The sequence below is a fragment of the Schistocerca gregaria genome, chromosome 1 (assembly GCF_023897955.1).
Source record: "Schistocerca gregaria isolate iqSchGreg1 chromosome 1, iqSchGreg1.2, whole genome shotgun sequence".
In the NCBI taxonomy this organism is placed as follows: domain Eukaryota; kingdom Metazoa; phylum Arthropoda; class Insecta; order Orthoptera; family Acrididae; genus Schistocerca; species Schistocerca gregaria.
In genome coordinates, this window is record NC_064920.1 from 160,206,913 (window position 1) to 160,224,794 (window position 17,882).

General features: G+C 40.9%; 1 protein-coding gene across 3 annotated transcripts in view; it reads left to right on the top strand.

Moving 5' to 3' along the window:
• Window positions 1–17,882, top strand: part of LOC126335421 (baculoviral IAP repeat-containing protein 6-like) — a 311,044-nt gene that overhangs the window by 157,109 nt on the left and 136,053 nt on the right. For all 3 annotated transcript variants that reach the window (XM_049998701.1, XM_049998709.1, XM_049998717.1), the window contains 2 exons: window positions 13,953–14,357; window positions 14,661–14,928. In XM_049998701.1, coding sequence (XP_049854658.1) covers window positions 13,953–14,357; window positions 14,661–14,928 — 673 coding nt within the window. The remainder of the gene's footprint in view (window positions 1–13,952; window positions 14,358–14,660; window positions 14,929–17,882) is intronic.

The window sequence follows — 17,882 nt, forward strand, 5'->3', positions numbered from 1 at the left end:
TCCACAAATTATTTATAATAATGTAAATGTAAATATGATGTAAGGATCCAAAAAGATTGCCATCTTGCCATACATTTGCAGTATTTCATCGTATTAAAAAAAAATCATCTTTACCTGTCATTGTGCAGTATATTTGACAGTGTCAACAATGTTGTGACACTACAGCATTTTTCGGTGCAGGAAATCATACAGTGGTCAGAGTTGCTGCTCTACTAATGGTAAATGCAGTGAAAATCTGAGAGAGAGAGAGAGAGGGAGGGAGAGAGTTGATGGGCAAATGGGAATGTAATTCAAAAACTATTCATAGCTGAGGCATTTTCGTGAGTTGGTGAAAAAAGTTAAGCTTTCACATGCTATGTTATATAATAATTTGTGACTGTTCTTTACATAAACAATGTTTTGGAAAGGAGACACATAGGACCACTGTCTTTGGCTGTCAAAGCCAGAATGCGAGTGACTGCATGACGGGAGAAGTAATCTGGGTAGTGGGGATAAGGAAGAGGCTGAGATGGGGGTAGGAAGAGATAACAGGATAGGCATGGGAGCATGCAGGGTAGATGTAGAAAGAAGATAGGGCAGCTAGGTGCAGTCTGGAGGCTAGACAGATGTGGAGGGGATGGGGGAGGCAAAGGGAACAGAAAAGGAGAGAAGTTAAAAGACTGAGAGTGTGTTTGTGGAATGGAAGGCTGTGTAGTGCTGGAGTGGATATGGAAGGGGATAGGTGGGTGAAGGACAGTGACTAACCAAGGTTGAGGCCAGGGGGGTCTGGGAATATGTGGTATATAGCAGGGAGAATTCCCACCTGTGCAGTTCAGTAAAGGTGGTGTTGATAGGAAGGATCAAGAGTGTACAGGCTGTGAAGCAGCCACTGAAATGAAGAACATTGTGTTGGGCAGCAGTCTCAGCAACTAGGTGGACCAACTTGGCCACAGATGGCCATTCATGTGGCAGACAGCTTGTTGATTGCCATGCCCATGTAGAATGGAGCACAGAGGTTGCAGCTTAGCCTGTATACTCAGTTCATCATAAGAAAAAGCCTGATGCAAACAAACACAAACATGATGATTGGTCAGAAGCCGTAGCACTATACATTGGTGGTGTTATGCTCTTTGAAGTAAGTCTTTCTTCTGTATGAAATATATTATTACTAAGATACGTTCAATGAAATTTTAAGATATTCAAATGTATTAACAGCCATCAACATATTTCTTAATCATGCTTTAGCTATGTAGCTTTTATTTCAAAAATCGTGTACAGTCACAGCCCCTGCACTGTTGTATCTGATTGTCACACTGTTAATTCACAGTTTGAAAATGGCTGAGGCTGCTTACAGTGCCATAGTTTGTGAAACACGCATGTGGAGCACAGTTAAAATGTGACGAGAAATAGGTTGTTCTTAATGTTTTTCATGAATTTTCACATGTAATTGGCTTTGAAGCTTTCCCAGGGTCTGTGTTAGATGCTGTTGAGAGTCAAGCTCACATTGTATGTATAGTAGTATCGCAAGCATAGTAGATTGATGATACACTGTAGTTGATGGTTCACATGTTCGAGTCTCGCCTGAGTCTTCCCCCCCCCCCCCCCCCCCATTCAGTTTGAAATACCTACATGTCATAATTGTAAAATTCATCATCTTTTTTTTCTTTTTAATAATGTTTCTAATTATATATTGCACACAAAATTCCTGTTTTATTTCAAAGATAACTTCTTAATTATTGACATTTTATGAAAGACTGGTAATGAAGGTTGTTTAAATTAAGAAAACATAATTTAGTTTTTCAAGGCAAAAATAAAAAATTTATTTGGGTTATGTTGTTATGTGCATTGTTTAATGCCACAGATGTAGATAAGTCTCGTAGAAACATGGAAAACAATCATTTTCACAGCATTAAGCACACCGTACAAATGCTACATTTTTACATTTGCCACTGTACCACATTACAATATGAACCCAACAGAACTGATCTGACTGGAACCAAGTAAAGGGATTTGATCCAAAAAATAACAGACTGTTAAGATGGTAGATGTGCTGGAACTAACGCATGCAGCTATCTCACGTCACTGCTGAATGCTAGCGGGATACATAATGACACGTTATGACAGAAGAGGAGAAAATGTGGTGCCTGGGTGGCTTCATGGAGTCTGTTATTCATCAACACGCTATCAGCATAGCAGGTGACAGTCCCAGAACTGAAATGTATTTCTAGAATTTGGATAGGGAAGGAGCTAAGAGATTACCTGACAAGTGACTGTAATTAATACCTTCATTGGCTTCAGTATTCAACAGTACGGTGAAATCCCTGCAGTATGCTTTTGCATCCCATGTAGCTCGCTCAGAAAAATTACCCTGTGTTTGCGTTAGGAATTTTCATCACTCTTGTTCATAATTAGAATACTATGTAGGTAAGACAGAGCAATTTATTATTTCTGCTTGGTCACATAAGAAGCACGTGGTAGTGCTGGAGTTTTGCCAGATATTATTTCATTCCTTTTAAAAATTAAATGACATTTGAAGCTATATTGTTTCTTTGCTCGACTCTTTTTACATATGAACTGCAGCTGCTCATACCATTGCAGCTTAGTTGGGCCACAGGCTAGCCAGTGCTGTCAGAGTTTAATGCGCCGGTAAAGCTGTTGTCCAGTGCTATCGCTCAGTCTATTTGCATTTAACACAGCATAAAGCATATCCTTATGATCGTACTTGACTGTACTGGTCACAGCTTTGCTTCTGCTCCACATGACATGAAATCCAATGAGATCCAAGCAAATGCGGAAGAATATGTGGTGTGATGTTTACAACAGGTTTATTCTTATGATGAATAGATCACAAGTAGCTCTGCCTTTGATGTGATAGGAGATAGGGAGCTAGTGGAGTGTGTAGCCTTTATTTCCAGCCAGGTGGATGAAACACTGCCAGTGAATGTGATTCAGTTGTTCCTGAAGTGTGGAATATCCTCCCCACCCCTCTCACAGTGGTATTCCAGCTCCCACTGAAGATACACACTGTCCTTGTTTCTCTCTACTCCACCCATACTGCCAACCCCTTGCCACATGGTTCATATCCCTGTAATAGATCAAGATGGAAGACTTGTCCCATACATCCTCTCGCAGGTGTGGCGGGCCTGCTCCTGGAGGAAGGTGTGGCCGCGGCTCCCGGTATGGCGGAGCTGGTCCGCTCTGAGGTAAACGCTGCGCTCCGCGATAAAAACAATCTCGATCTGATAGCAGGCACTATATCAGATACTGTAACGGCAGCAGTATTGGCCAAAATGCGTGAAACTGTTGAGGCCAATACTGCCGAAATTACAGCACTAAAAAAGTCTGTGTCTGAATACGAGAAAAAGGCACGAGAGTTGGAAGTGAAACTATCTGCCGCAACAGACGAGCTAGAACAGTACCAAAGGCGAAATAGTCTACGATTGTTTGGAGTAACAGAAAATAAAGAAGAAGACACGGACAACCTGCTTATACAGGTTGCGCGTGAAAAATTAGGCGTTGAAGTGACCAAGGCAGACATTGACAGGAGCCACCGGGTGGGACGAAAACTACCAGGTGCTACCAAACCTCGTCCAATAATAATTAAATTTGTGTCATACCGAAAAAGGGCTGAGATCTTTACCCAGAAGAAGAAGTTAGCAAGGACAGGGCTTACAATAAGGTAAGATCTGACACACGAGCGGCTAAAGATTTTAAACAGTGCCATATCCCATTTCGGTCTTCAGAATGTGTGGACTCAGGATGGCAGAGTAATCATTAAGACTGCAGCTGGAAAGAAGACAGTCACAAACATGACAGAACTCAATAATATTAAGTGAACATACTCGAGCCAAAAGTCAAACGTAACACCATTTGCAAATTGTAACAGTCCTATACTCAGATATAGTCTTGTAATTGTATTAACTTTTTAATTATTTGTTCCTTCAACTAATTGTTTTTGTAACTGTATTAACTTTTACTATTTTTTGTGTCTGTAGCTGTAGCCATTGCTTAATTTTAGTTACTGCTAATACTTTTTCATTTTCTCAGTTTATTCTCTTCCATTCTGTAATAGTTCTATTGCAATTATTATCCTCTCCTTTAGTTCATTAGCCAACCATCTCTTCTGTTTAAATTGCTCATAACAAAAATCACTATCAGTATCACTTTAGCAAATTTAAATCTAATTGTAGCTTCCTACGATAATCACTACCAGTATCACTCTAGTAAATTTCAATTTAATTCTAGCTTCCTACGATAATCTATTAAATATTAAGGTTACTTCTCTCCGCTGGCAGCATCGGCCTCTTAAATCACTCCCCTTTCCCTTATTTCCACCCTAAGCTGTTTCAAATACTCTAATTACATTTCTCCTCTTACGACATACGATACTCAGTGACACACAGCCGTCACCATTTTGGTCATATTCTCCCTGCACCGAATACCACTAATCCATTTTCTATACTCCCGCAACCTCAGGAAATCTCTTGCAGTCGCCTTTCTTTCTGCACTCGCGGAGTCACAAACAGGGCGCGCAAAATCTCGGACACCCCTCTATTATGTCACTTGGCGGAAACACCGGCCAGTGCCCCTCACGGCAGGTAGTGCCTAACAAAGGGACAAACCAGTCTGCCACCCTACTCCATGCTGCTCAGCGGAACGCGTCAGAGCTTTTAGCAGCTCACTGCAACATTCAGTCTTTACCTGCGCATTACGAAGAACTTAGCCTCCTTTTCAACCAACTAAACTACCACGTAATCCTCTTATCCGAAACATGGTTGAAACCACACATATCCTCTGCATCTATTCATCTCCCAGGGTACACATTTCTTAGGGCAGACATATCAAAAAAGCGAGGTGGCGGGGTCGGCACATATATACGAACAGATCTCAAAGCGAAAGTCTTATGTACGTCAAATCCTGCTGAAGAAAAAGAGGCTGAATTCATGTTCATTGAAATAAATATACAAAGTCGGAAATTCTTGACTGGCGTCGTGTACAAGCCGCCAAAAATAAGCTCGATGAGTTCCTTCCAGTCGGAATTACATTCACTTCAGTGTCAATACGAACATGTCATCGTAATGGGTGACTTGAACATAGACCTGCTAAGAGACACTCCCTCCACGATAAACCTAAGAAGATTGTTTAGTTGCAATAGCATGAACATTCTTCCATTACAACCTACACACCATACGGCGCACAGTCATACTCTTATAGACGTGATCGCAATGAAACAGACTGACAAAGTAAGAGATGTTGGTCAATCATCGACCCCTGGCCTACTCTGTGCAGCCCCCAAGGATCAAATCGCGTTACATAACTTGAAGGAACATGAAACGTATTGACCTTGACGCTCTAACAGCCAATTGCTCAGAAATCTCATGGCATCAAATAATCAGAGAACCTACAATCGACGGCAAAATTAATGAACTTGGTGATAAACTCACTGCCATCTATGACAAACATGCACCTGTGTGCACAGTCCGTGTAAGAAAATCTCCTGCTCCATGGCTGACAGCTGAATTACGTCAAATGATGACTAATAGGGATGCTGCCCACAGGCGTTTCAAGGCAGATCCGAAACCCGAGCGTTTCGAAGAATATAGAAAGCTACGGAACAGAGTGAAACAATGCATTCGCAATGCCAAAATCAGGCACGCTCGCTCCCTTGTATGCAGCGATCTGACACCCACGACTCTATGGAAGAATCTCCGTAGCTTGGGGGTCGGAAAGGCAAAATCGGAAACTACTTTTCATGTGTCAGCTAACGAATTAAATGAATTCTTCTCTGCACCTCTGAATACCAGCACGGCTGATAATTACTGTCCACAAGAATCCCCAAACAGGATAACTTAACAACGATACCTTCCATCTAAAACGTGTAACAACAAATACGGCAAGAAAAGCAATAATGAGAATCTCTTCTGATGCAATAGGCAACGACAGTATTGGTATAACCATGATTAAGAATGTTGCCGATATCTTAGTACCTGTCTTAACTGACATATTTAATTTTTCCCTCGTGAACGGAATATACCCCACTGCATGGAAAAGAAGCATAATTCGACCCATCCCTAAGATCGAAAACCCGCAACTGCCTAGTGATTACCGACCAATTAGCATACTGCCTGCTGTTTCCAAAGCACTTGAATATATTGTTCATGACCAATCACTGAACACTTGCATGAATTCAGTCTATATGACAAATTTCAATCCGGTTTCCGTAAACATCACAGCACAAACACTGCTCTAATTAAAGTAACTGATGACCTGAAATATGCCATCGACGATCGAAAGGCAACAATATTGACGCTACTGGACTTCAGCAAAGCTTTTGACACTGTTAACTTTTGACATATTACTCAGAAAAATGCAACAGCTTAATTTCTCTGCTAGTGCAATGAGATGGTTTGAAAGCTACTTAAAAGACAGACAGCAATGTGTTGTCTGCGCAAAGGAAAAATCTTCCTGGATACATGTTTCTTCGGGAGTGCCACAAGGATCAGTCTTAGGACCACTTCTGTTTTCTTTATATGTCAACGACATTTCGTCGGTTTTGTCCTCCTGTAAACATCATTTCTATGCCGACGACCTCCAGCTCTACCTAAGCGTCAGACCTGAAGATGTAAGCACTGCAATCGCTCTGATGAATGATGATCTGTCTTCAGTAGTGACATGGGCGAAAAACCTGGGGCTTAAATTAAATGCAAAAAAGACGCAAGTAATCTTAATAACCCATCAGAAATTAATAGGTTCAGATTTCCGCGAACAGCTACCTCCTATTCTGCTCGACGGTACTCCAATACCATATCAGAAAACAGTGAAGAACTTGGGTGTAACTTTGGACGAGCATCTCAACTGGGCGGAGAATAGAGTCGCAGTGTGCCGAAAGATGTCTGCTTGTATCTATGCTCTCAAAAAGTTTCGGAACATATTCCCACAGGACTTGAAACGCCAGCTCGTGCAAGCACTCATTCACCGAACCTCCACTATTGTGATGTGATTCAACAATGCATGAGTAGTGAAAACAAAAGATGGCTAGAGCTAACCATGAATGCCTGTGTGCTTTACACCTGCAACATTCGCCGATATGGTCATGTTAGTGCTTCATACTCTGAGCTAGGGTGGCTGCGGCCGGACAAACTGCGTGACTACCACACTGTCTACTTCACCGACTCCTCGTCGCACAAGCACCCCAGTACCTAGCTTCAGAGATTATAAACCTGTCATGCCATCATAATCGAAACAAGAGGTCACTCTTATCTGGTATCCTAACTGTGCCCACTCACAAAACAAAAACTTTTGCAAACTCCTTCTCAGTTGCCGCTGTCCGCCTCTGGAACAAACTGCCCCTTAACTTGAGGAAAATTCAGTCTCCTGTTGCTTTTAAGAAGAAGTTGAAGCATTTCCTATTATCATCCGCATAAAATTCTCCACAAAATTAATGTGCAAGGCCAATCCTCTCATCTGTCAAATAGCAAAGCTAGCGTCTCCTATCTTGCTCCTGAGATGCCTTCCTCTTCATCTATCTCTATTAGCCACGCAGTCTTCTTTTCCTTTATATTTTCCTTAATTATGTTTCATCATGTCTCTTTATTCTTCTCCTCCCTTCACCATGAGTCTCCCTCATACTCCCTGCTGCCAGCACTCCTATCTAAAATCTTTCTCTTCAATAATGTATTTTTCCAGGTGTACCTTTCTAATTGTTTATCTCACTTTTTGTATTAGATGTTGTTTAACATGCCTACTAAAACATATGAATGTAAAATAAGTAGAATGCCTGGTTAGATGTAAGAGAGGGCCTGATGGCCCTAATCTTGCCAGGTTAAATAAATAAATAAATAAATATTCCAGTCATGTCACAAGCATGACTTATCCCATCAAAGACATGGCTGCCTGTGAAAGCAATTGTGCTGTACTAGCTAATCTGCAAGCAGTTGTGATGTACTAGCCAATCTGTACTGCTTTCTACATGAGTGTGGCAGCTAACAATCTGTCTGTCTGCGTGAATGGCCACGCCAAACTGTGGCCCAGAAAGAGCTGGACCATCCTGTTGCTGAACATGCAGCCCAACATTGTGTGCCTCACTCCAATGGCTGCTTCACATCTGGTGCCATCTAGATCCTTCATACCCACATCTGCTTTCCTGAATTGTGCAAGTGGGAACTTTCCCTTCATGTGTGTAACCACTCTGGCCTAAAGCTTGACTAGTCCCTGTCTCCCAGTTACCTATCACCTTCCCTGCTCCAATTACAGTAATACACACATTGTTGATCCCGCCAGTGCACCTAAAAGTTTTTTCTCCTTCTCTTCCCATAACTCTTTTGTGAGTACGTGCATGGCACACATGGAGCCCCTTCCGTTGCAGTACTCCTCCCTTTTCTGTGCCGCATATCTTTCCTCCTCCTATTCTTTCATCCCTCCCTTGGGAACCAGGTCTTCTGTGAAGTAGGCTAACCAAAACTTATGAAAGTATACTTTTTTCTGTTTCTCTCTTTCTTGTCCAGATTTCTTTTCTCTGCTTTGGTATTTGAGGTGTCCCATTTCATCTAACTTCATCCCTCTGCATGCTTGAATACCGGCTCATGCTTTTAACATGTAAAGGGCAACTGGGTGCACAACTCCCAGCACCCAGGTCGAAAGGTAAGGGTTGTGCATACCCCCTGGGAAAGGCCAGGCCCAAGGAGAGGTGATTGCCTGAGCTGTTGCTTTCCCAATTGCAGATCGGTTCCTGTCTTGAGCTGGGAGGTGTGATCAGACTTGTGTACAGTCACCTAAGGCAGTTGTACTCCCCTGTGTGGGAACCCCCAAAGGAAGGAGCATGCCATTGGAGATGCTGGCAATCATGGGGGATTCACCCACAATGCTTAGGTCAACTCCATGTACATAACCTCCATCTAATAAACGGAAAGGGAATAAGGCCAAAGACTTGATGAATTTTTCAGTTGCACCCTGCTGCCTCATGGTGTCATGCTCAGGTCGTCAGATGTTTTCTACAGTTAATCCATTTCATCATTCAGAAAGGTGCGAAGACAGTTGCAGGCCAATTAAAATCCTGCACTTGCTTAAACAATGGAACTTTGCTTCCAGAGACAGACAGTGCCTTTTGAGCCCAAAAATTTAAAGTTTGTGAGGAGGTTCAGTGCAGACTGACTTCTTCATGTGGTATCATATACACAGTGTGACAGAGGAAGATGTACAACATGATGTATCTGATCAGGACATAACTCCAGTCCACTGGGTGCCTATCTGCAATCTTTTCTGAATGCTTGCTTGAGTGGAGCTCCCGTTGAACATCCAGGTGGGCTATGGATTCATCAATGTCAGACCCTACATAGCAAACACGATGTCAGCATTATAACCCTACTCACAAGTCCTGTAAGAAGGCAGCCCAATGTGGAACTTACGGCAAGGTTGTTCATGAGGAAGATCGCCAACTTTCTTCTCCCCTCTGCACCATCTGTACTGGCAACCAAGCCACTTCATCTCGTGAATGCACTGTGTACCTCACTGAGTGAGCCATTCAGGAGATCTGGGTGAAGGAAAAGGTACCTGTCCATGTTGTTTGCAAAATGTTAGCTAGCCGAAAGCATTGCATACCACTATCTAGCAGTCACAATATTGCTGTTGCTATGTCATAGCCCATGAATATGTGGTCATGCAGACCTGTGATGTCCAATTGTGTGCTAAAGTTGCTAAATTGTGTAGTGCTAAGGTGACGTCCTCATCTCGACCCACTGAAGTTGTTCAATCTACCACAAAATCTTCACCCATATTGGTGAAGTCGCATGTGATGCAATCAGAAGAATGGAAATTTAAAAAGTAATACTCTCAAGAAGACATTTGCACCCCTGAAGTCAGCATATGTCTGGATCCACATCTGACAAATGTGAAGGTACTGAGAAGTCGAACAAAGACCAATGTTCTTGCCCTTCTCCAACACAGCAATCCTTTACAACAGTGATACTGTGCAGCATCTCTGTTTGGTCAACTTCCATTTCATTGATGTGAATCACCGACTAGTTCTCCACCTTGGAGCCAGCTGACTGACCTAGGGAGGCTGTTGTTACCACTGAAGAAATACTGGAACAGATCCCTTAAGTCTCAAAACTCTTTAGTAGTACACAGCCAAAATCTCTGACACTTGGCACTGAAGTAAATGCCCCTTATAAGATAAATATCTCTTTATCGTCTAATGTGGCTGTTCTCCAATAAAACATTTGTGACGTCCAACCTCACAGGGCAGACTTACAGTTGCTATTGCGATAGCCATGCTCTGTTGTTTTATTCCTCCATGAAATGAAATTTTGCTCTCCAGACCACTTTGACATCTTAACACTTCATTCCAGTATTTTTTGTCCATAATTCGGAAAAAAAAGCTCCAGCTCATGGGCGAGTCATGATGCTCATTTGGGAAGACATTCATAGTTAAACCATTTCATTGAACACCCAGCTACAGGTGGTTGCTGTCTGTCTTTCTCTCCCTAGTTCCCCTTTTCTCTTTGTAATATTTACATACCCCTGTCTTCTGATGTTACCAGGACAGACGTGCTGCAGGTTGGCACTCAGCTCATTTAGCTTTTTTGCTACTCGGCAACTTCAGTGCCAACCATACCATTTGGGGCTCTCTACGAACCAGCCCAAATGGCTGTCTCCTGGTAGGTATTCTCAGCCAGCTTACTGTCATTTCTCTCAGCCCTGGTGAATCTACATTTCTTCAAGATCGTGAACACACTTTCTCACACCTGAATCTCTCATTCTTTACTGCATAGCATGTCCACCATCTAGAGTGGTCCGTCCTCTCAGACACATACTTGAGGGACCATTCCTTGTGCATAATTCATCTGCTAACTCATCTCTCGTCTGTGTAAAAGACCAACTGGCAGTTTTCTAAAGCTGTCTTAAGGCTTCACTCACTGTCAACCTTCAACAAACGATATTTCCACAGCAGTGATGATCAGGTAGAGTACCTTGTGAATGTTATCCTTACCACTGCAGAATGTTCCATACCATGAACCTCTTCCCTACAGTGACATGTCCCAGTCCCTGGTGGACTTAGGAATGCCGTGACGTGGTTCGCACATGGAGACATGCTCTCTGTGTCTCTGAAGACCATCCCACAAAGGAGAACTGTATTCATTATAAACAATTGCAACCAAAGTTTTGTAGCATTCACAGAGGCACCAAAAAAACTAGTTGGATCTCTTTTACTAGTTCTTTTACCCATTTTACTCTCCCACTTCTGTTGTTGGGGGTAACCTACATTGGATTACCAGAATCTCCTGATTCCTGGCCTGACTAGCAAATGATGTCATTGTGGACCCTATTGATGTTTCCAACAGCTTGACTCGATACTTTGAAGAGTTGTCGTGCTCTACTCATTACCATCCTGCCTTCCTACCTCTGAAACAAATGGAGGTGGCTTTGGAGATATCTTTCCTCTCACAGAATCGCGAAGGCTACAGTACTATTTTACCATAAGGTGCCCGAACATGCTCTCACCTCATCACGATCCTCTGCTTCAGGACCGAATGATACTCACATTCAGATGTTGCAGCACCTATCTCTTAATGGCAGGCATTTTCCCCCTCGTATGCATGATCATATCTGGACAGACAGTGCATTTCCTAGTCATTGCTGTGAAGCCACTGTTATCCCCATATCCAAGTCTGGTAAGGACAAACATCTTCTATCCAGCTACCGCCCAGTTTTCCTCGCCAGCAGTGTCTTCAAGGTGATAGAATGCGTGATCAGTGCTTGGCTGTTATGGTGACACTTGAGTCTCGAAATTTGCTAAATAATGCACCTTATGGATTTCATAAGCACTGCTCTGCAGTTGATCATCTTGTCACTCTAGCAACTCGCATTGAGAATAATTTTCTGTGAAAAAAGATAGACTGTAGCTGTGTTTTTTGATTTGGAGAAGGTTTACCATACCTGCTGGAGGATGGGCATCCTCTGTACAATGCACACTTGGGATTTCCGAGGCTGCCTGCCCCATTTTATTCGAGAGTTTTAAAAAGATTTAGTTTTCAAGGTAAGAATCACAGCTTTGTAGTTGGAACTCATGTTCTGAATGAATTTTACAGTAAATCTACATAGGTGCCCTGAAAGTTATATACAGAGTGAAGCAAAGGGTACACAGTGTAGAAATTTTGTGGTTGCTGTTGATTGATCTGTGTGTGGTTGTTATATCTTTATGTCAATAGTTTGATAATGTACTTCCCCACATTGATCTTCCAAAATGTCATCAGTATACAGTAGTAATTCAAGTTCTCTTCTTGTCACATTTTAGGTATAAACTTTCCACATCATTTGCAACTTAACATGTGAGATATTTTCGTGTACTATGTGTATATTGACAACTCATACTAATCAGATGTATTAATGCTTCTGGTCGGCCGGAGTGGCCGAGTGGTTCTAGGCGCTACAGTGTGGAACCGCGCGACCGCTACGGTCGCAGGTTCGAATCCTGCCTCGGGCATGGATGTGTGTTATGTCCTTAGGTTAGTTACGTTTAAGTAGTTCTAAGTTCTAGGTGACTGATGACCACAGCAGTTAATTCCCATGGTGCTCAAGCCATTTGAACCTTTTTTTATTAATGCTTCTGCATACAGGATCAGTATCAAAAGTTCATCTGAGTACTATTTCAAATTGTAAAGATTGTTGATAAAATTGTTCTTCAAAAATCTTAGCATCTCTAGGGCAGGGCAGTGATCCACAGAGTAATTCTTGCAACATCCGAACATGTATTTCCTCTCACTAAGTCATTTCAACTACCGTCCTGTTCTGAAGACATGTATTGTCCCTCAGTATGGCTCACCACTTGTTAAACAAAAATAAAACAATACACAAATCGGCACCTTTACATTAGACATATTATTTTGTGTTATCAGTTTCTTCCTATATAAATTACTTTTTTTGTCAGTATTATTGATGACACAAGGATTGACGTCCCTTCCAAGGAGTGGTATGTACCACTAAAAATACCATTTTCCTCCCTCCGTATTCCATTTTGTTAGTGCACCACAGTAATGACTGTCATTATACAGCGCAGTAAGCCCAAAATGATTGTTTCCTGAGAAACAGATGTAACGAAGTAATATGTTTCTTGAAGCATCTCAGAATGTAAACCTTTGGAACGTTAACAGAAGGCCTTCGTGTGATGTCCAACATCTTTCCAACTGGAGATCATTGAACATTTCTGAGATTACAGCATGCTGATCAGAAATCTGTAACAGATCTCACATGGTCTGAAGTTCAGTTGAGGAGAAGCCAATTTGAAAAATACAAACTTAAGGTAACTCGTCTACTTTCCCTAATATAACCAGTATCACATGTCGATGCAAGTGAAACAGTTTTATAATGTTACATTTGTTGCTACTTCTTACACTTAAAGAGCTTAAAAAAGTATAAGGAAGATGGCCATATCTCTCTGGTTCATACAGCATGTTAATGACAAACATTTCACGAATGCATCCTTTCATTCCGTATGCATGGTTTTTCTGTTATGGTGATAAGTCAGATTGAGAACTATTGCCTCTTAGAAAATTTTTACCTTAAGGATATCCTTAGGTGCTTAAGCAAATAAAAACTGAGTAAAAGTATATAATTAGAGGAGGATAAAAATGTGTAGTGAAAGCTCTGACAACTCTCATCTCAAAGAATTTTGATGTCATTCACCAAACAATTATTCCTTCCAGTGCAGAATATTTTACTTCAGAGGCAATAAATTCTCATTTGTACAGCTTTTTTGTTTTCATTAATTTTGTGGCTGTCTTCATTTTGTTATATAAAGTATATTTCTTTGTGACAATGTTGTGTAAAAGACTGCAGCGGTCAGAGGCTGTGGCTGTGTGTGTGTGTGTGTGTGTGTGTGTGTGTGTGTGTGTGTGTGGGGGGGGGGGGGGGTCATGATTTTTCCATTGTGTGTCTATTTCTTTGCAGTATATGTAATTATGATGTGTGGTTTACAGAAATCTTGGATGAACATAGAACTGGTGCTACAGCTGTGGCTGATGCTGAACAGTGATAGTGCTTTTGAGCCTGTGGGTGGAGCACCAGGCTTGTTTGACCCAGGTGCTGTTCCTGCTGTACGTGTGACAACTCGAGCTGTATCAGGACTGATTTCAGCACTAGCCCAGCAACCCGGGGTATCACTCCGTGTTTGGTGCCTTGCATTCCAATGTCTTATACTGATGGCGAATCAGCCCCAAATTCAGAATCCGAGTGGTGAAGCTTGGTCAATGGGACTCGATGATGTCGAAGTATCTCTTCATGCTACATCTGGTGTGATTGTTGAAGATCCACAGTTTCTTCCGATGTTACTGCGTTTCCTCTCTGGTTCGAGTCTGAGTTACGTCTCATCGGACAAAGGCACTGTAAGTATTGCAAAGTGTACTGGATGAAAATCATTAGGTGTGAGACAACGCTAGTACATATAAGATATTTGGGTGTTTTTTCATCGCAAGAAATGCTGGAAGGATAACTGTACTAAATAATTCCAATTGTAAAATGTAAACTGTGAAAGTGTTATGTACAAATGCTTAGGGAGTAGATTCTGATGTAATTGACAGGTGGTTGGACACCAAAGCCTTTCTTTTGGATGCCTAATTTCTGTTCTACCTATGTGTTTGTCTTGTGTATGTGTAAGTTGGTGGTATCAGATGATTTTGGTTTTGCAGCAGGCAGGCCCCTCGGTGTGTGGAGCAATGAGAGAGCTGCTTGTTCGGCTGCAGAGCCGTTGTGATGTTATCAGCCCTGGCAGCCGATTGGGTAATTCTTTGAAGGAACTGCTCTTGCAGCTGATTTACAAGCTAGTTCAAACCACAGGTGCACTCACCAATCGCCAAGGACCTCTTGATGCACAGTGTGAATTAATAGACTTGATATTAAATCTGAACTTCACTGCAGTAAACCTGTCAACAGCGATAAGCATTGTCGAATGTGTTGGTAAGATTTCAACGCTTTATCACATCCAATAAATCTGTTGTTGTTATGAAATGCAGCTTCTAGTGCTACTTTCGTGATAAAATTGCAATATGTGAAATGGAATCAACAATAATTAAAATTTGTTCCTGAAGAGCCATATTTCATTTCCCACTACAAAAACACAAAAACTCTGAGCCTCATAGTGCATTTTCATCAGTATTTAAGTAACTAACAGAGTTATTGCATTAGAGAGCTAACCAAGATTGCTACGTGCAATGAATTTGCAGAAACCCTTTCTTAGATAACAAACATTCTGTAAAAATAATAAGCGGGGTCAGGAGAACACACATATAAAAAAAGGTTTTCCGTATGCAAGCTTTCAGAACCAGTGGTTCCTTTTTCCAGCAGAAGGATTCAAGGGGAACAAGAGGGGTGAAGGAAAAGGATTAGAGTTTGGAAAAGTCAGTCAGAACCCTGGGTCAGGAAAGACTTACTGGATGGACAGAATGGTAAGGAAATACCCTTCTTATCCTGTCTGGTAAATCTTCCTTCACCTGAGGTTTTGGGTGACTTCCAGAACTCTAATCCTTTCCCTCAATCTTTTCAGTATGTTTTCTTAATCCCCTTCCTTACTCTTAAGCACTCTGCTGGTAGAAGGAGCTACTGGCTCTGAAAGCTTGTATGCATAAAATCTTTTTTGTGTGTGTATTCCCCTGCCACCGTTTGATGAGTAGATTTTTTTATCTATCCAATTACATTATGCTGTCAAAAATTGATTATTTTCATTTTTATGCAGAAATACTTAGGTATATCTGTATAATATATTGTCAGTATTGAGAAATACAGAAAACAATAATGTAAAATATACACAAATTACCACAAATGTGTAATGTGTCACATAACGAGCAGTTTTCATTGCCTGTTCAGAAATAAATTATGCTGCTTTGGCTAACATCTTATTGAAAGTGACCTCATTCCAACATAATGAAGGTTTTGGAGTATCAAGAATATAATGCAGTCTGTGGGAACATAATTTGGAATGTAAGTGTTTTACATTTTCATGTCATGTTACTGCTTCCTGGCAGTTCAAGCTTGGCAATTCTGTTCAGTTCATTTTAAAGATTACTCGCATCAGAGAAATGTGAATGTTCTGAAGTCTGCAACAATATCTCAGTCTTGTAAAACTACTCAGTGGAACTAAAGATATCGATACTAACCATGCTTGTGGCAGAAGAGAATTTCATCTTACCGTATGCTGGAACAGGAGCAACTGGAACATTAGACAGAGAGAGAGAAATTTAAAAATATCATTGAATTTTGTACTGCAGGAAGGAAGTGTATAGGAAAGATATAAATGTGAAATAGAAAGAAATAAAACATGTGGTGAAAAATAGCATAACGATTGGAAAGGTAAAAATCTAAATGATGGGAAAAAAGAGAAAAACACTAAGAAAGATGGAGGAGAAAATATGAAAATTTAAAAAAAAAAGAAAAAATAGAAACCATGTGCAAAGACATAAGAAAGGATAAAGTAGTATGGCATAGAAAGGGGGGTGGGAGGAAGACCATACAGGGGCTAGTGTAAATAAAGACCAGGCAAATGATGTGGGGTGTGTTGAAGAAGAGGCAGTTCAAATCCCCAGAGTTTAGAATGTATAATGATGGACAGGAGGCTCCATATTTTTTCTTTCAACAAATCCTTTTCATAAATCTGTATTGAAATTTTCACATACTATTACATTGTTGTGGTCTTCAGTCTGGCTCTTATGATGATTGTAAAAATATATCCACTGGGTGATTTTTGAGTCATTTTATAATTAGTATTATAATTGGGCTATTATTCAGTAACAAGCCACAAGCACTTGTTTGTACCTGTGACGATCTTTGCCAAATCTGTTTATTTCTGCATATGTTTTCTGCTTTTATATATGTGGATGTTCATCTTTTTTCCATATTTACACTACATATGGATGCATTTGTGATGCATACAGAATGACGGCATCCATGAGTCTGATGGACATAAAAAAGTGTTCTTTGTTAAGTTTGTGGTTAGCTACAGGAAACACAACTTACAAATTAAAATTTCTTGCGTGCAGCTTTAAATAGTTAGTACTGTTAAAATGTGACTTACAGTGTTCCTCATGGTCACAACAATTGCCGAAACTTTAATTTGTATTTTAATCAGTGACCTTAAGTTCAAAATTATGAGGGTCATCCAGATATGAAAGAAAGATTGTGTACATCACCCACTATCGATTCCCTACTACTGCAGTTTGCAAATGTGCCAGTTAGCTCGTTCCCCCGTCTCGTTGTGAGCCGAGTTTTGTTGCTGAGCGCTCATACCACTTTCTGTAACCTTTCAAAATAGCGGATCCCATTGAAAATCCTGCCAGATGCCAAGTGTGTAGTGTTGTTTGTTGTGAGAATGCAAAAAAATTTGGCCTATTGGAATTTATATGCAAATAAAGCATATTTAGGGTGATAGTGCAAGGAACATGTCTTCATTGATATGGAATGTTGTTGGCAAAGGTTTTCTTCATTAATGACAATTTCTGGCCTCTAGCATCAGCTCAAGCACTGCAAAAACTTACACGGGACATTTTTTAAAATCCTTCTTACAGCTCTGACTTGTCACCCTGTGATTTTCACTATTCTCGAAACTAAATGAATTGTTGAGTGGAAAACATTTAGCAAAAGATGAAGATCTCAAACAAGCAGTGACATGCTGGCTCATGTCTTTGACAGTAGAGGAGTACAACATGAGAATTGAAAAATTGGTCCCAAGTTACATTAAGTGCCTTGACAGATACGATGACTACATTGAAAGATAGGGTAATGTACTGTAACTTTATTTACAAAGTTTGGTGTTGAAAAATCTTTCATTTTTACTCATTTATGCCAAAATTTTCTTTACTTTCTGGATGACCCCATGTGTTACAGAATATGTACAATTTAAGAAAACAGAAAATTGTGCA